This window comes from Vicugna pacos, chromosome 7 (assembly GCF_048564905.1).
Source record: "Vicugna pacos chromosome 7, VicPac4, whole genome shotgun sequence".
In the NCBI taxonomy this organism is placed as follows: Eukaryota; Metazoa; Chordata; class Mammalia; order Artiodactyla; family Camelidae; genus Vicugna; species Vicugna pacos.
The window spans coordinates 75,490,445-75,510,345 of record NC_132993.1 but is presented as its reverse complement, the minus strand read 5'-3'; the positions used below and the strand labels follow the sequence as shown (position 1 = coordinate 75,510,345).

General features: G+C 34.0%; 1 protein-coding gene across 1 annotated transcript in view; it reads left to right on the top strand.

Annotated features, from left to right (window-relative positions):
- Positions 1-19,169, top strand: part of ORC5 (origin recognition complex subunit 5) — a 70,746-nt gene extending 51,577 nt beyond the window's left edge. The window contains exons 13-14 of the mRNA XM_006198497.4: positions 11,809-11,921; positions 18,378-19,169. Coding sequence (XP_006198559.1) covers positions 11,809-11,921; positions 18,378-18,423 — 159 coding nt within the window. The 3' untranslated portion in view covers positions 18,424-19,169. The remainder of the gene's footprint in view (positions 1-11,808; positions 11,922-18,377) is intronic.
- The last annotated feature ends 732 nt before the right edge of the window (positions 19,170-19,901 follow it).

Here is a 19,901-nt window from a genome sequence, read left to right as displayed (position 1 = left end):
AGTTTTTTTTTTTAACTTCATTCTGAATTTCCTAGCACACAATCTGAATCCTCACTTTGAAAAAGAAAACCCATTTTCTAGGCTTATTTTTTATTCAGTTAAATTTCATTCATTTGAATTTGAGATTGATATAATAGACAAGAAAAGCAACTGTGGAAGACAGTATATACTCCCCTAAAATCTGAAAATTATTGGCAAAGGAATATGTCTTCATGGATAACAGAAATCCAGATAGGAATAATAATTTCCCCACAGAAATTTAAATTAACTTAGATAATTTAAATGACATTTTTTGAAATGTTTTTAATATTTATCCTTTTAATTTATTTAACTATTATGTATTTTGTATGATTTATAGTCATAAATTTTTTGTAAATGATTTTTAATTCACAAATGTATAGGCAATTTTGTTTTAGGTTACCATTTTCAGTGTTGTCTAATAATTTCAGATTTTAAGAAATTGTGCTTTTTTCTCCACCTTAATTTCTTTTTTAAGAATTAAACCTTTAAAAGAGTAATTTTATGTCTAATATAATATGCCAGTTGATTTATGGAAAGTTAACATGATTAGGTTAATAAATTCCACATTAATTTTACTTCAGTGCCATCATATCTCTCATATCTGATAATTTTGTTCATAGGATTGAGAATTGATAATTCTGAAGGCTATTACCTATATCCCTGGGGAAGAGCATTTGCCTATATTGAGATAACTTCTTTATCCTTTCTGCTACAATCCCCATTGAATTTTTTTTTCCCTATTTTATCTGTAATGCCTTTGTGTCTGGGTTTCTAACCTCCAGCAGACTCATAGAATCCCCTTTCATTGTGGATTCTTTCAGGGTTGGTATTTTATTCATTCTTCCTTATTGGTACCTTCTTCTGTAAAGCTTTCCTTAGTCTGTTTCAATACAATGATCTCTTCCCTTTGTTCTGCATCTCTCTTTTGAGGTCGAGTAAGGAGTATAGGCTTGGATTCAGATGGTATTCAAATCCAGTGTTGCTCTGACCACTATTAGCTTAATGACCTTGAATATTTACAGACCTCTCTGAAGTTGTTTCCTCTTCTGGAAAAAGAGGTTTATTTGTATTACCTAACTCATGGCTGGGTTGTTGTAAGGATGGTACAATGCCTGTATCCATAGCTTATAAATATAGATCTGTCTATTCCTGTATCTAATCTATAGAGCCTGGACTCAATAACAGGTTCCAATCCCTGTACCACTAATTACCCATGGTCGCTAATATTAAGTAGTTCCCATAACTCTTACGTCTCCTGACTCAGGTTTTGTCCATATCCTCTGGCAGATCCTAAGGGAAGGAGTGAATGCCAATTCCATATGTGTTATTCTCAGGAATTTTTGAGAAACAGTAGAAGAAAAGATTAAAAGCACTGATGGAGTCTTTACTGCAGTATTAATAGTCTTGGCAAACCACCTTGTAATGTTCATGAACACTCCAAATTTGGCATTATTTTGGCTAAACATTTTAATATGTTAAATATTCTTAGGATTGAGTACCTAATTTAAAATTTGTTGTTTCATCTCTAAAATGTTTTCTAGTAAACCTCTAACATGGTATATGTGTTACCTTTTTCACTGGGACTTTTGGATTGAATAATTTGAAATACCTGCTAAGGTGTCCCATTGTATTAATTTGTTTGACTGACTGGGGGCTGGTAATGCCAATCATACTTTTATGATGTCTGTTTTCTCATCTGTAAAATGAGGTATTGATCTCCAAGGTTTCCAGTCCTGATAGGCTTAGCTCACAATTTTATTTCATATTAATTTTTATATTGGAACACTTTAGTTTTTTATAATTTTGAAGTTGCATTTGGATTCTGTAGCCCCCAAAGAAACAAAAACAAAACCTTTACCATTTAAAGAAATAGAAATAAAAAGTAGAATTTGGAAAAGTGTAGAATACTGAGGTTGGAATTTACATAATAACAGTTCTGCTGTAATCCTCCTATGCTTTAGAGGAGGTAATATCTTGTACTAGCCACAGTTTTGTAGCAACTTTGAGATCTTTATGGGCTCACAGCATGAAACTAGCAGCTGCAAATTCTCCTTGAGGCCAAAACACTACTCATAACTAATCTGGCTTTCAATAGGGAAATCTATAATCTGTGAACTTTTAAAAACCCATGTAGCCTTATCCCAGTGGCATATCGTTATTGAAATAATATTCTCAAATTTGCCCGCTTTGAGCAATATTTCATCAAATAGTTTCTTTTAAATCCCTATAAATAAAGGCCAAAAATTGTTTTTATTTCTATGAATGGATTGACGTACCTATGAAGTACTTACTTAAGTAAGTACTTCATAAGTAAGTACTTCATAAGTACTTCATAGGTACTTAAATATTTTGAGATAAAATGTATTCTGGCAGTGTATATGGTCTTTCTCAATGCCTTCTATATTTTGTGTATTTTATCAGTGTAGCTTTTTTTAAATATTTATTTATTTATTTGGGGGAGCTAATTAGATTTACTTATTTATTTTTAAATGGAGTACTAGGGGTTGCTAAGCATGCACTGTACCACTTGAGCTATACCCTTCCCTCTGTTTTCTTTTTATTTAGTTATAGTCAGTTTACAATGTTGTGTCAGTTTCCAGGGTAGAGCACAATTTTTCAGTTATACATGAACATACATGTATTCATTGTCGCTTTCTTTTTCACTGTGAGCTACCACAAGATCTTGTATATATTTCCCTGTGCTATACAGCATAATCTTGTTTATCTGTTCTATATATACCTGTCAGCCCTCTGTTATTTTTTAATTAAACTTTTTTTGAGTTGTAGATTTATGTGCAGTTGTAAGAAGTAATAAGGGCTCTTTCTTGCTGTGTGCCCTTTACCCAGTTTCACAACCACGAAATTGACATTGATGTGATCTTATTCAAATTTTCCACTTTTACATGTATTCGTTTTTGTGTATGTCTATGCATATTTCATTGTGTGAAATTTTATCCCATGTATGGGTTTGTGTATCCACCACCACAGTCAAGCTATCAGTTCTGCTATGACAAAGACACTTCCTTTTATAACCACATCTGCTTTCCTCCTGCCCATTCCCCCAGTTCCTGGCAACCACTCATCTCCACCTCTAAAATGTTGTCATTTCAAGAATTTGTATAAATGGAATCATATATAATGTAACATTGAAGATTGGCTTTTTTTTACTCAGCATAGTTAATTCCTTTGACAGTCATCTAAATTGTTTCATGTATCAATAGTTCACTCGTTTTTACTGCTGAGTTATATTCCACGATAGGGATATTACCACAGTTTAACCATTTGCCCATTAAAGGATATCTGGGTTCTTTCCAATTTTGACTGTTACAAATAGAACTACTATGAATGTTCATGTACAAGGTTTTGTGTGAACATGCCCAAAGGATGCAATTATTGGGTAATACAGTAATTACTTATTACTTATTACTTAATTACAGTAACTACTTGTTTAGTTTTATAAATGGTATCAATGTTTAACTACTTCCAATGAAATATGATAAGCCTACTTCTGTTCTTTTAACTTTTACACTTTGAAAATTTCATTCTCTTGAGTATCAGATGGTGTCAGTTTTTAATCAAATATGGTTTATAAAATTCATGATGAGACAGTCTATCCATATTTCTGCTCTTTCTGTTGTTCTTTGTTCCTTCATGATGCTTAAGGTTCCTTCTTTTATTACTTCCTTTTTGTATGACAAACTCCCTTTAGCTGCACTTTAAAGGTAGGTCTGCTAGTGACAAATTCTTTAGTTTTCCCTCATTTGGGAATGTTTTTATTTCCACTTAATACCTGAGGGATAGTTTTGCCAGATAATTGGCCAGTTGTTTTGGGGCAGGACTCCTGTTCAGTGCAGGGGAGAAATAAGCCTACCTGGGTAGGTTTCTGCCCCTACTTTATTCCTCCAGTTTTGGGTCCTTAAGAAGTCTGCTTTCCTCTTTCCACCTTTTAGAGTTCTTTGGTTGCTGTTTAGGTTATTTCCAGGGTTTGTAGTTGTACTTAGTGGGGAGGAACAGTAAATGTGAATCTTTGCCATGTTGTCTGGACCAGAAGTCCTCCTGTAAATTTTTTTAAATGTATTTTTTTCTGGCTAGGCTCATTGCTCTTGTTTGTTTATGAAATATGTTCTAGGGTTATTCAAAGCTCAATTGCATGAGAAACCTGTAAAATGGACAGTGCTAAAAAAGATTTCACAATATTCAAATATATTTTGCTGTTATTTAGAAAGCTTTCCCCCAACAAAGATTAAATCATTCTAGGACATTAATTTTATTCACTGCAAAATATTCCAATTTATTCTTATTTGCTGGAACTAGAGCCTTACTCTAAATCACTTCCTACATTTGGGGCCTTCGCAACAGTAACGGTTTTTGTGTGTCTGTTTTCTTTGTTATTGAATCCTCAGCTGCAGCAAGGAAAGATTCTGTCACATCTCTATCTTACACTTACACATGCTCACATACAAAACTGAATCTGTACCTGAGTACCCTCACTTTCTACAGACTTTTGCCATATTTCCACTGACCATATCAAACTATTTAGGCATTAATGCCAGCCTGGAGATAAGACTTCATCACATTGGCATGAATATTTAACATTGGGCAAGGAGGTGAATCAGTATTTTCCATGACCCTATTATTCATCTTTGAATGCACAGTCCTTAGAGCAAGTTCTCAAGAGTTTCATGGATATGCAGTGGGAAATAAAAATTAGATAATTTTAAGGATTCAATAATGGAGAGGAAGGTGGGGATGCTTGTACTTACACATGTATAATAATTTTCCAAAGGTATCATAAATTTTTTCCAGAATTTTTAATCTAGATATAAGTTAATATGTTTGAGGTACAAGATGTTGACCCCATAAGTTAATCTGTTTACTAGATTTTTTTCAGTTTTACTCTAGCATTATTTTAATAAACTGGCAGAGTACTTTTAAATTGTTGGTATTTGTGCACTGCTTTATGTGATGTTCTTCTAAATTATGTATTTGTATACTGTTTTTGTTCATATGGTAAGGACAAGGAATAAAAAGATCTCTGAATTTAGTATTTTTTAATGTGAAAAAAATAACATTAAATTTAATTTTAACTCATTTTGGTTTAACTTTTGGGGGTATTAGTTTTTCCTAAGTCAGACCCTCTTCTCCCCCAAAATTGAGCAGTCATCTTACTAATATTTTGGAAATACCTTTTGACTGCTACATCTTGTAAGTGATAATGTATTTTTCGTACACTTTATGTGATTAATTTATCCATGGTATCTTGGTAGAGCTGAAAGTGATTCAAGGGACTATCTATTTCAACTTAATTGCCTTTGGTAATTTATTATAATTAATGTGATAAAAGTAATAAAATGATGAGATATCTGAGAATATTCTTGAAATTCTAACTTGGTTAAAGACAGATTTTGTGTTTATGGAAAAATGAAAGAAGAGTAAATTTAGCATACGGTTTGGATTAAAGAATTAAATATGTGAGAGTATTTGAATAACAGGAAAGTAGAAGTTGTAAGAAATATTATGTGGAAATGCCAGTGGCAAAGTAAAAGGTAATTAATGTTTTCTATATTAAAAGAAGAACTACTAAAAAAAAACTATCTTTAATAATAAAAGGAGATTAATGTGTGAGTTTCAAATGACTATTACTATCCTACTTTAGCAAATGAATCCCTTGTAGAAAAATAGAAAGAAATAAAGTTAATGAATGTATTTTGCCATAAGAGACTATGTTAACTCTTCTGTATATCCTCCTGTTCATTAAAATTTCAGGCCTCTTTTCTCCTCATGGTTTATACCTGTTTCTAAACTGGGAAGGATAAGGAGTTTATCTTGACTTCCAGTAATACTTACTTCCCCTCGAAGACCCCATTATCCTTGACTGCCCTTCCTGTTCTGTGTCTCATACCTTCATAGTGAAGGTCTTAAGCAGCTCATCTTGTGAGAGATGGGAGCTCAGGGCCTGCATTTTGTCATTACCAAGTGAGCCTTTCTTTAAATCTCCTTCTAGTTCTCTTTTGTCTGCATTAATATACCTTCATCATTTTACTTTTTCATTAGTTTGCTTCATGTATCTCATTCTGTCCATTGAATTTTAACCTTCTCATATTCTTGTATTTTAGGTGTATCTATTCTAAACAGTATATATTTGGATTCTTTTTTCAGTCAGTTAATCTTTGTCTTTTATTTGCAGCATTCAATTTACTTTTATTATAATTACTAATGTAATTTGTTTATGTCTGTCATCTTGTTTTATACTTTCTGTTTGTCTTACTTCATTTGTTTCTTTCACTTGTTTTCTTTTGAATTGACTGTTTTTATAATTCAGATTTTCCCTTCATTAATTTAGAAGTATATACTCTCATTTCTCTTCTCTTAGTTGTTACTTTAAAATTCAAACTTATCACAGTCAAAATTTGACACATACTTCTAGGAGTTTCCTTAAGTGAGTAGGGATCTTTTGATAGCAAACCTTTGGTTCTTAGTTCGGAAATGTGTTTATTTCATCCTCAGTCTTAAAAGATTGTTTTTTCTAGATGTGCAGTTCTGAGTTAACTGTTACTTTCTTCAATATATTGAAGATATCTTTCCACTATTTTATGTCTTTAATTGTTGTTCTTAAGACAGCTGTCGGTCCAGTTGCTGCTCCTGTGAAGATAATCTGTTTTTCCTTTTCTAGCTACTTTGAAGAACTTTTTGTCTTTGGTGTTCTGTACTTTTCACTATGAGGCATTTAGGTGTGGACTTCTTTTGGTTTCTCCTAGTTTGGATTTATTTGGCCCTTTAATTCTATGATTTGGTGTTTTTCATCTCTTTGAATGAATTTTCATACATTACCTTTCAGATATTACTTCTGCCCCATTCTTTCCATCTCTGTTTTCCTTCTAGATCTTTGATTAGAAATATGTTAGATCTTCTCTATTTTTTAATCTTTTATATTCCCCCCCTTTTTTTAACCTTTTTAGTCTGCATTGTGTATCATTTCTTTAGAATTATCCTTATATTCCTTAATTTTCTGTAATCTGAGTCTAATCTGCCATATAATTTTTGTTATATTTTTCACACAATTTTATTTTGACCAGTTCAAATTTTTAATCTTCTTTATTTCTTGGTAAAACTGATACACTGAATGTTCTTTTCAAAGTAATTAATATATGTGCACGTTACTTTTCTTGACCTGCTCAAAAGTGTTTTTTATTGAAATATGGTTGATTTGCAATATTATGTTATTTTAAGGTGTACAACATAGTGATTCAATATTTTCATAGTTTATATTCCATTTCAAGTTTTTATAAAATTTTAGCTATATTCCCTGTACAATATATCCTTGTAGTTCATTTATTTTATACATAGTAGTTTGTACTTTTTAATCCCCTACCCCTACCTCATCCCTACCCTCTTCCCTCTTCCCACTGGTAACCAGTAGTTCTCAATATTTGCAAATCTCATGTAGACATTTTTAATCTGCAGAAAGTTTTATCTTATATTTTCTAAACAAGCATGACATTTTATTAGAAAGCTATAGGAAACTCAACAATGTCTTCAAATAAAATAATAGTGAATTTTAAGTAAATGGGCTATTAGAAAAGAAACCTATTCATTTGGAATTGAAAAACAGTGCTAATAGGTAGTAATAATATAAATAGTAAGTCTTACTATTACTGAATACTAACTATATTACAGGCACTGTGCAGATGACCTCATTTAATAGGTACATTACTATTTCACACATTCCTAACAACCAACTTAATTATAAATTTTTGTTTCATTGAACTCCTAAACTAGGTAAATAGGAGTCTTTAACTTCTAGAAAGTGTTGAATAACTTGGGTCTTTTCTCTTGTCTACTCTTTAACAAAGGCTTTTTAGGATATAAATGGAAATTTATTGACAAAGAATAAAACTGCTTTCTAAGAATTTTTTCCCCAGAGAATATCTATGTCTAATAACTGAATTTCCACATAGGTAGAGATAGGTAGCAGGTGTTACCAATGCATTAATTTTGGCAATTTTTTAAAACTTTTGTATCACCTATAATCATTTAAATGAAGGAATTGGTTTCCCTCCAGATAGTCTATGTTCATGGACCTCAATCAAACATACGAGGGTCACATCGAGACCTTCTGTTAATTGCAGGTACTAAAAACAAGTTTAAAATTTTTCATGTTGCAGTTTGGAAAATTAAACAAAAGTGAGAGGAAGCTTAGTGAGACTAGGGAATAGCAGTGGTGAGCTGGGATGTACAGCCTGGAGAGTCAGGACTCCAGAGTTTGAGTGGGAAACTACAGTATAGGAGTGAACCCTTAAGTTTTTTAAGTTTTTGGTAGGTTTTTGGTTTTGTAGGTTTTCCTGGAGGTGGTCAGTATCTCAGGGATATGATTAGAAATGAAGATCCAGTGAAATCTCAGGAGACAAATGTTTAAGCCACAGTGCCTGTTTATTCACCAATAGTGTTAAGCGGACCAGATATTGAAAACAAATGTTAATCAGATAGGGTATTTGAGTTTACTGATCAGCTCAATATACTCAAAATTGAAATTCTGGTTTTTTAAATAGGTATAAATTTATACCTGTTAATGTCAGAGGTATAATTTGTTGGGCAATTATTCCATGCTAGGCATTTGAAATAGGATCCTGACTTACGCTCTTTTTTAGTTATCTCATAAATTGAGGCTCAGATTATTTAAATGACTAATATGAATTCTTTTGCTAATAAGTGGCAGAAGATAGGTCTTCCTGAGTTTGAATATTCTTTATCTTAAACTGTGTTCTCTCTCTTCGGAAATCACAAGATTAACCATGAAATTAGAATGGGCTCAGGGTGGGAACAGGAAGGAGATAATTGCATAATCTTGATACCATGAGTGACAACTGGAGAACTCCACCTCCACAACAAGCACATACTTAAAGCACATACCAGATTTCCAAGTTAATAGACAAGGAGCCCTTGGTCCTGTTGCTGGAGGCACACTGCCAGGTCTGTTCTCTCGAACATGAACACTCTCTTTTACAGTCATCCCCATTCTTTTAATACATTCTTTATTCTGGCAAGATTCTAACACAACTTACTAGAAGTTAACTCTCTCAGCTGTGATCACATTTTAGTCATGATTTTCAAAAGTTTTGGAATTGTAGTTAGGAGACCTAAATTATATTCAAATGAGTTTCTGACATTTTCCAGTCATTATCACTTTGGACAAGTTACTGAACTTGATTTCTACATTGTTTACATTAATCATCTGAATCTAGCAATTTTTTAATGCAGGGATTGGCAAACTTTTGCAGTAAAGGGCCACATGGTAAGTATTTGAGGCTTTGCAGTCCAAGAGGCAAAATGGAGGATATGATATTAGGTACTTGTATAAGTAAGAAAACTCTTGTCTCACTCCGCCTTGTTTGCCTTTCATGGGTCTTCTCATTTTGTGGGCATGTTTTGTGCTCAGTTGCCATCAGCTGGAGCTATTCTTGAGACAGAGGGAAGAGACCTGACAGGCAGGACAGGCTGGGTGACCACTGTGATCAGTTTCCTCTTTGACACAGTGGCATTCAGGTCCCTGTGCAGTCTTCTTTCCTCCTGGAGAATCCAGCCGTCTCATCATAATTCAAAGGGTTTTTAGTAAACAGACCACATCCTGTGATATCCTGCCCCCCCTAAAAAAATTAAAAATACTGGAAAACTTCATGATTGGAAGTTAAAGAATAATTCTAAGATAGCTTGAGGGCCAAAGAAAAAGTCACAATGGAAGTTAGAATTAAATTAGAGTATAAAACTACTTCCAAGGTAGTAGAGTAAAACAATAGAATGAAAAAATACTACGATTCAGTTCAATAAGAGGCAAGAGAAGAATGAGAAAGACATAGAAGAAGGACAAATAGAAAGGTTGACATAATGGCAAAAATAAAATTTTAGAATATCTTTATAATAAAAGCAAATGAAGTATATAGTCCAGCTGAAAGGTAAAGGTGGTCAGACTGGCTATAAGTGAAAGTCCTATTACATATTGTTTATTTGAGAACTGTCTAAAGTTAAGAAAATATTAAACTTAAAAGTAAAATGATAAAAGTAACATAGGAAAAAAAGATTAACACCTAAAAGAACATTGAATAGGTATATTAATATAAGAAAAAACACACTGTAAGGCAAAGATATTACTGAAAAAAAAAGGTTTAATTTGCTAGTGTAACATGGTAATTTTAGATGTATACATAGACCCAGAAATATAAAGCAAAAACTAACAATTACAAAGAGAAAAAGACAAACTTACTATAATGGGAGAATTTTAGTGCCTCTGTTTTTATAACTCAAGTAGATAGGAAATGATGTATATAAGAATTTCAGTAATACAAATAAGCTTGATTTAATAGATATGTAGAGAGAAGAGCGTACAACAGCTACAAATTACATATTTTCAACACATAGAACATCTATAAAAAGATGTTTCAAGGGATAACCTAAGTTTTGATATTGAATTAGAGATTAAAGTCAGCCTTTTGAATGCAGAGCTTCTTATTTTGATATATTGATACAAATGTTTTTCTAATTGAAAAAATGTTTCATATTTGCTAAATACAGCGTTTTCTATATATAAAGTACTGTGATATTTACCCATCTGTTTGTTTTTTTTAATTTGTTAATAAAGTAATGATAGCTGACTAAACACTGCATAACAGTTTTTAAAATTATAATGGGAAACATAGTGGAATCTGTGTAAGGTAATACGGTGAGCATGGACTATAGGTTTGAATTCCTACTAAGCTACCTACCAGCTCTAGGGGCTGAGGAAATTTACTTAACATCTCTAAGGCTATAACATGAGTATAATAATAACCTTTTCGTAGGGTCATGAGGAACAAAAGAGATACTGTGTGTTGAGTGCTTGGTACCAAACCAATCACTACTACTATTTTTTTTTTATTACCTAGGATGTTTACTGCATCTGCAAAGTATTGGTATCAAATTAAGTGAGCGTTTTTAATTCCTAAGATATATGATTAAATATTACATATATTGTAACTCTCATCCCTTGTATTGCCACCAACAGTTACAGATCACCAAGTCTCCAGATCTTTTCTTTTTGCCATTGCTGGCCCCTTTTTCTCTTGGCCTACAGGAGAAGAGAATAAGAAATTAGGAGAAGAAAATGGGCTACTCAAAGAATTTTCACTCTTGAATCAGCTTTGGATTTCACAGCACTTCATACTTTCGTTGGCGTTATGAACGTGGAGTTATTTTGTGTTTTGATTTTGACCTGTTAAAATACACTTTTGCTTTTGCCAGTGTTAAACCTTCCTGTGTTTTCCTGACTACCTAATTGGTGATCAGTTTTAAAGCAAGACTAAGCCCAGGTCTGAAGGATATATCTATCTCTTGTCTAATCAGCTACCAAACTCTGAAAAAGGCCCACTTTCACATTTTAACTGCATGATTTTCAAGAGAGTGCAGATTTGATATTCTGAGATATTTAGATAGAAGCTTGATAAAATTTTTATGTAGAGAAGCAGTGTGCTTTGTTTATAGTTTTTAAAGGTTAGCAGTCATGTGTGTAAGTCATTAAAGAAACACATCTATCTCTAGTGGAGTCCTTAAAGATTGATTGTTAATTTGATTAACTAGGACTTTAAACATATGTACAAATTTGTGTATACAAATTTCAAAGTAGTCGTCATCTTTGCAGGTGTTTTTTTGAATTCAGTTGTATCTCTTTATCGAAGGAACTGTAAAATGTTTCAGAAACAAGAGCATCACGTAATCTCATTAAACCGTTTTCTCATAAAAATGCTTTCTTATTTTTAGATTACCTCTTTAGTGACCCTTCAGCTATTAACCCTGGTTGGCCATGACGATCAGCTTGATGGACCAAAATACAAATGCACAGTATCGCTAGACTTCATCAGAGCTGTTGCTAGGTAAGCACAGAATAATTGTTAATGCAAAATGTCTTGAATTATGTAAATGATACACTAAATATAAAAATTAATCTTCTTCCTAATGTAATGTCGTTAGTCATTTAAGCAAGAAAAGATCATTTAAGTGCCAAGAATGAGTAAGTTTCACTGTAGAATGAACCCTCTCATCAAATTTACAAATGACATAAAATTGGGAGAAGTAGCTAACATGTTATATGGCAAAAATCAAGATTCTGAAAGACCTTACTTAACAGACTGGAGTAATGCAAGTAGAGTAGGATTTAGTACATTTGCGTTTGAATTTATATAGTAAATCGGTGTTAAGTCAATTAAAAAAAATAAACGCAAATGTACTAAAACAAGACAGAAGAGAGACTGCAGCCTACTGAAAAAGGAAAGACGGAGGATGGGCACCGATGTAGGTAGTTGAAGGAGTTCTCAACTAGTAAGTTTCAACTTTGTTCGGTAGATTGGGATCTCTCTTCCTATCTGAAGTGGATTCTTCCCCTTATGCTCTCAATTCCATCTCCTCCTTCCCTTTCCCCAGAACCTTTTCCAGTCCTCAGACTGTTTGTCCTCTCAGTAGCCCCTGACACTGTTGACCACTGTCTTGTTTTTAAAAAACTCTTCTTTTAGAGCTCATGATTCCAGTCTTCTGGTTTTCGTCTTTATTCTTTGGCTGTTTCTTCTAAAGCTCATTTGCCAGCTTATCCTGCCCACCTGACCTTTAAATGTAGTGGTTCCTTGAGGCTTGGCTCTTTTTCTCTTCTCATATTATATTTTTTCCTAGACAATTTTAGCTGTACCTCTGCCTTCAACAATCATCTGTGTACATGTCTATATACTAATCTTCCCTAATTTTTAAAGGCCAAGCCTTTTTTCTAATATTCTTGACCTTTATTGGATGTTTCCCACCTATATCAGTATATTTCCAAAACTGAACTCAGGAATTCCTACCTGTACTTCTGCCCTCCAGAAAAAAAGGAATGACACAGCTTTCCTCCAGTGTTCCCTATTTCAGTCATTAGCCCTGCAGTCTGCCATGTTGCACAGGCCTGAAAGCTGGGAGTCATTCTTGACATCTCTCACTCCCACACTCCCAGTGTCCAAGCATTAGTCCTGCCCCTGCCTTTGTGTTCAGCCATACCTTCCACACATGTCTTCTCCCCTAGTTATTTGTACTTTAATAATCACTCTGACTTCTTTTAGTTCTTCGTATTCAGCATTCTTTATCTGCAGCACTTTCCAACTCATCCTCCCTTTTATCTAGATAACTGTTGTGTAGCCTTTAGATTTCAGTTTAAATGTCTATTCCTTGAAGAAGCCATCTCAAACATGCTATGACCCCCATTACTCCCCCCTACGCCACCCCGACACATGTACACTGCACACAATTAGTTATACAGGTCCCCTTGTCTTCTGAGACTTTTCATTGTTTTAATTAAATAATTAATTCAATAATTAGAACTCATCTTTCTTCTTACAGTGTAAGTCCATGAAGTTCAAAGCAGAGACTGCATCAATTGCTGCCTTACCTCAAACCTAGAACAATGCTTTAAACTTAATATACACAAAATATTGCATGTTTTATTAAGTCATGATTAGCAGTAAAACTTCATGTGAAAGGGAATAGTTGTGGACTTGTCTTTGAAGGCAACAAGAAGAAGGGAGCTACTTAGGAGACAGAGTTTCATTCCATATTGATTCTTGGTGGAGGTTGGAGATCCTAAGGATAGTTACCAAAGATGAAGTAGGTAGCCCCAGTCCCCAGTTCCAGACACCTGTGGCAGAGAATAGACAGATCACTGGACACCACCTAAATGTCCGAAATAGGGAATGGACCAGTACTTTATTATATATTCTTATAAAAAAAAAACATTATGCAGTTATTTAAAATAAATTTTGAAGGATAAAAACATAGGAAAATACTCATGATAGAAACTTAAGTGGATAAAGCAGTGATATAAAAAGTTGTATATACAAGAAAGGTAGAAAAACCTAAGGGAAGGAAGTAATAGTCAAAATTGTCAGTTGCTGCCAAGAAATTAGGCAGAGTCCATCTGTTTTAATAATAAAGCCATCATTTGTAACTTTCTTAGGAGCACTTTCAGGGATGCAGTGCAGTAGAAGTTAGGTTATAGTGCATTTAAACAGTATTTATAAGAAAGTTGATGCAGCAAATAGAATGCTTTTTACTCACTTAACGCATATTATGTTGTCCATTATAATCACAGGTTAGCTTTGAGGATGTAGCAAGAAGTGTAACAAACAGATTTGTATCCTATCCTCATGAACCTATACTCTAAAAAATTTTTGCTATAAAGAGGGAGAGAGGATTGTTACCTACTAAACAAGTTGTGGGGCCATGGGAGGGTTATTATTTTTTAAAGGTTTAAGCATATTTAAATGCTGATGGGAAAGAACTTGTAGAAAAAGAGAGTCAGTGATACAAAAGAGATACTATTTTAAGCATGAAGTCTTTGAAATGGTATATAAACATGGGGTTTACAAACATGAGTTAAAGAAATAGCCATAGATGAGAGAGGGGAGTCCTTTTACATTGTAACAAGAGGAAAAGGTCGGTTCAGATGGTGCTGAATTTGGAGATTTGGTGGCAAGAAGTTGAAGGAGTTCTGATCTAATGTCTTCTATTTTGCCTGTAAAGGAGGAGGCAAAATTGAGACTAAGGAGAGAAGTACTAGCAGTTTGAGAGGAGTATGGATATTTGAAATAGCTGCCATGGGAAATGGAAGAAAGTGCTGACAAGGAAAGCAACTTGCTGGGAGTGTTGAAGACCTGTTGAGGTTCCTGACCTTGAATTTACAGTGGCACCAATCTGTGAAACTTGTGATCTTCTCCAGCAGCATTCCATATGCTGGGTACTGGGACAGCAAAGGGGTGTAATTGAAATCACATAGGATTGGGGTTTTGCCAGGTGAATTCAGTGGATGCTAGCAAGTGAATGCTTGAAGTGAGAAACCATGGAGTCTAAACTAGAAAGGGAAGGAAGGAAGTAAAGCCAGTAGAGGGCTAATAATATTTAACTGCCTGACACATAATACCCAGTAATTATTTGTAGTTCAAGAGAAAGCAAAGAGGTTTGTGAATGGGCTGTCTCAAGATGTTCCAGATTGCTTAAAGGAAGAGATAGTGGGTCAGAGTGGAATGTCTGAATTTTTGTTTTTAGAGATAGACCACTTCTGAGTGTGATCATGAGTGTAGAAGAGAAGACCATTGGAGGTAAGAAAGGTAGGTGTGCAGTAAAGTCACTAAGAATGATGCAGATCCTGGGATGGAGAGGAAGACTGAACTGGGTGCTCCATTTTTCACTAAGAGATGCTGACAGGAGTACAGGATGGTTAGTGGAACAGTCTGAATCTCAGAGGAGTGGAGCTTTTTGCACAAGGGCACTAACCCCATCTGACAGGACTGTCTGGGCTACGGTAGAGTCTAACCTCATTGGAAAGAGCTGAAGAGGAGTCTGCGTCTTTCAGAGGGAGCCAACTTTTTTCAGTTAAGCCTGGAAGAGAGAAAAAAAAAATTCATGGAAGAGGTAGAAGACATAAGAGAACTTTACTGACCAAGGGACAGTGGAAAGATTGGGACAAAGAGGCAGTAGGAGGCTGGTCCCAGAAAGGGAGCATAGAATATAGAGATAGAGTATGGGAGAAGACAAATGACAAGAAGCTTATTAAATACTAAGTTTCTTATCCTTGAGTTATTCTTAATGTGAGTGGTAGTTACAAGTTTCTATTTTTTTTCCCTCTACAGTCAGTGGGAAGACACTACAAGATAACTTAAGACTGCAACTCAGAGTTGTACAATTGCAGATTATCCAGAGAAATAAGCTAAAAAAGAAAAACTCAAACTGTCCACAAAATTGAAAGGAAATAAAATAGTATCCCATGAGAAAAAAGTATTTCAGTATAGTAAAAGCATCAACAAAGTAGACTAAAAAGATAATGGCAAAATTAAATCCTTAGATATGTGCCGTGTAATTAATTTGTATTAAAGTATTCTAAATTCTGATTTAAGAATTACTCCTAGGCGGATTGCTACCAACATTATTTGTGTTTAGCCTGTTTATTTCTAAGTGCTTACTTAAGAAAATAATTCATTTGGGTTCAATGAGAATCTCCTGTAGTATATACAAACTATCTTAAATACTAAAATACTTATACTCTTAAAATTGTATTTATGTGAATCTAATATATATCTGAAGCCATGGAAAGCCAGAGAAAGTATATGCGAAGTACAATAAAGTTTTTTAAGTTAAAAATTTCTTTACATTGTCTCCAAGTCCTTTAAAGGACAAAGTAGCTTTGAAATATGTGACTTAAGTTTTGAGGTTGCCCTTGTGGTTATTCTGCTGTGTCTTAATATATGTGGGGATCAGTTGATAAGTCAACTGTTTATATTGGGGGATGAAGGGATGACTAGAGAAAGGTAGTCATACATCTTGGGTAGTAAATGTTTCTTAAAGGAATGATCTTGCATATTCAGTAGAATGATGAATTTCCAATTCATTTAAATTTTTTAAAAAGTCCAAAATCTTAACTGTATGATTCAGTTTCCTTGAGTACTTCCCAGTGGCAAAGCAGAGGAATGTAGCGAAGCTTTTATAAATGCTTTGTATTTTTAAGTGTTTAAGTGTTTTTAGTGTTTAAATTGCTTAGTGTTTTTAAGTCAGTTCATTCATTCTATAAAGAAAAGTTCATTGCACAAACTGTGCTACAGTTAAACAAATAGATTATTAGGTAAGATAAAGGAGTACTACCACTAACAAATCACAGTGTTTTCATTTGTTTATATTCTGGTTCATTATACAAACATTTCTCTGTAGCTGTCATAAAGTAGTTGCAATTCTCTGTTCTCTTTTCCCCACTTAATATTGTACTAGTGTTGAAATTTTAATTGTTTTATTCTTAACTTCTTCCAAACTTTTTCTTTTCCACTCAATGCAAAAAAAGAAAAAAAATCCCCAAACAATAAAACTTAACATTAGATTTACTTAACTTTAAGACCCAAAGTTATTGTGGGGAAATGTACCCAGAAAGGTGTACAAATTCTGCTTTCCTTTTTGCCTGTGATTAAAAAGAACCTACTATATTTCCTTCCAACATCTTCTAAAAAGAGATTTTTTTAACTAATCATGAAAAATCTTACGACTTTTTAAAAAAATGATTGTTAGTGATACCTTGTTACTAATAAATTTGGGGGGGTTCTAGATTTGAATGAAAGAAAAGCACATAAAATAAATAGCTTTATGTTACAGTAATGATACCTTTTGTGTCTTTATGTCTGAGATAATGTTTTTTATTTTAGTAACTATTTTTAGTTGTTTTATTACTGCTAATGATAACAGGATTGTTTTGGCAGTTTTTATACAATTTGAAAAGTTTTAGATTCTTCAGAGAGGCCCTATTGTAGTGAAACAAAGTAGTCTTCATTCCAGCATTAGGTACCACAATAGCCATAGCATCTCATTTGAACTATTTTTAAATGTTTTCATAAGCGGTCTCTATAGTTCCCCATTCAAAATTTTTGAAAGTATTTGATGTCAGTCATTTGCATAGAAACTTTTTTAAAAATGTATTGCAAAATGATAGACAAAAACACTAATTGATGATGGTTTAATAAATAAAAGCATGCAATTAGTGAATCTCTAAAAGGCTGTTCTCACATGGATGATTATTTTTGCAGAATTGAATACTTTAAGGCTTTAATTTTATACTTATTACTAGATCATTATATCTAATTATTTTGACCATTTATTCAAATAATAAACCTCCAAGTCTGAATATTTATAGTGAAGAATGAGTTTAGAGAAAGAAAAATAATTATATGTCTCTGTCTCCTGCTATTTTGTTCTGCCTGCCATTAGAGTACAAAAATATACATTCACATCGTCTGCATCGTCTGTTTGTTGTATCGTATTCTTGGATCATACAGATTTAGTTACAATACACACACAGGTCAGCCAGTGTTAAAAGACTGAAAAGAATGGAAACTACAGATGAGGACAGATGAGCTATGCATTATGTAATAATAAAACAGGTGTTTTGGAAGATAAACAATGTTCAAGAGCAAAGAAGATTTAAATACTTTTGCATCTCTAAATACTTTATTCTGGTTATTAGACAAAAAGCAAATAGCTTTCAAATGAAATCCAAACTTTCCATAGTATAATTGAAATACAGAATGTCGCATAGTTCTAACTTCATTTCCTTTTTTTAGAAAAGCAAACTTCATTCATTGGAGAAGAAACTTTTTAAAGAAACTCTGTTCCTAGTGACATTTTAAAAAATTAACTTCAGTTCTGTCATGGTGCTTTTGACAGCACCATAGGACTGTTCAGCATTAGTTGTGAATTATTTTGTATGTGCTTTTCAGAATCATATATGAAAAGCTGAGCAGTCTAGGGGATGCTAACGTATTATCTGTTTTTGTTTATAGGACTGTGAACTTTGACATAATAAAATACTTGTATGATTTCTTGTGAAAACAAGCTTCAAAGCCATATGGACACTGTGACAATGACTAAGCCAAGCTGTGTTCATCCAACTACTCAGCTGGCCAGGGAGAGGAGTTCTTTGGCTCTATTGGATTTGTCCAGACAGGTGCTGGCCCAGCATGGAATCTGATGAAAATACTCTGATTGGTCTGGGTGAATGTGAGCAGAAGACTATTTACCAGGGACCCTGGAGTATTTGGAAGGAACGTGTTAATTATAAACAGCAGGGTTTGAGCACAATCTGTTCTACTCTTAATGATGTTATCTTAACACTGAAATTGCCTGAAACCCATTTACTTAGGACTACATTTTGCTCTGTGAACTATCCCCTGCGCTTTGAGCATGCCAGCAGCCCTTGTATATAAGCCCAGTCTTTTCACTTCCTCTCCACAGGAGCCTCTGCAGTTGCTTGCCAAAGCAGATTTTCCTAAGGCCACCACTTTAAAAGATCGTAGTTGCAAAATATAATAAATAGAAGTTTAAAAAAAATCCAGGTTTGTATATGCTTATCTTTCACCCTGATTTTCTCAAAAGGCAAGGTAGTTGAATCCGCTATCAGCCAGTTTACCACCTTGATAACTGCGGTGTGCTTAGGTGAAGTTTATATGGTCCCTCGTGGAATTAACCACCCAACTTAGCTTTTTAATCTGCGTAATGGTTTTCTTTTCTTTTTTCAGTCACTGGCCTTTAAGAGTTCCACAATAAAATTTTTTCCTGTTATATCAATTATGAAACTTGGGTCTGATTTTCTTATCTATTCATAGTTTTGAAGAAACTTTTTGTTACCATTTAAATGCTTAAAAATTGTTTTGAGCAGATTTAAAGCACTTAAGTTACAGAGCCTAGTTTAAATTTGTCGCATTTTATTCTTTCATTCCTTTTTTGAAGAAAAATTCTCACAATAGGCATTCCCAGATAGGCCTTTGAATGTAGTGACTGACACTTTCTGGATCAAAGAAGACAAGCGGTTGTCTCCTTGCATTTTTTAGAGGTGCTGAGTAGAGGGAGAAGGAATGAAATTCCTTTTTGCCTCCCTACATAAGATAGCAAGGAGCACCCTCACCCTATGTCCCTTGTCCCACAGAAGATGGTGAAATCTTGTGTTCCACAAGATGTTCAGAGAAGCCAGGACAGGGAAGAGCCATGTGCATTGCAAGTTCAGAGTTAGGTTTCCTGCATATAGAAACCTGTGTATCACTCAAGTAGAAAGCAGTTAGGGTAGCTGACTCAAGGAAGAGCAATGCCACTTGGGGAAATTTTCAGCCCCTCATAGTTTGCTATGAAATCTCAGGTCTGCTGTGCAGCCTTCTGGGGTAGCCTGAGACCGATCTGCATTTTGAGGGGAGAACTCTGGAATATGAGAAGGGAAATAGAGAACTGGGGAAGACAGAAAGGAGGCAGGGTTTCTTGTAACTGACTCTCGATGCCTCCTCACTGCTGGCCACCCATCTCCTGCCCAGTACCTT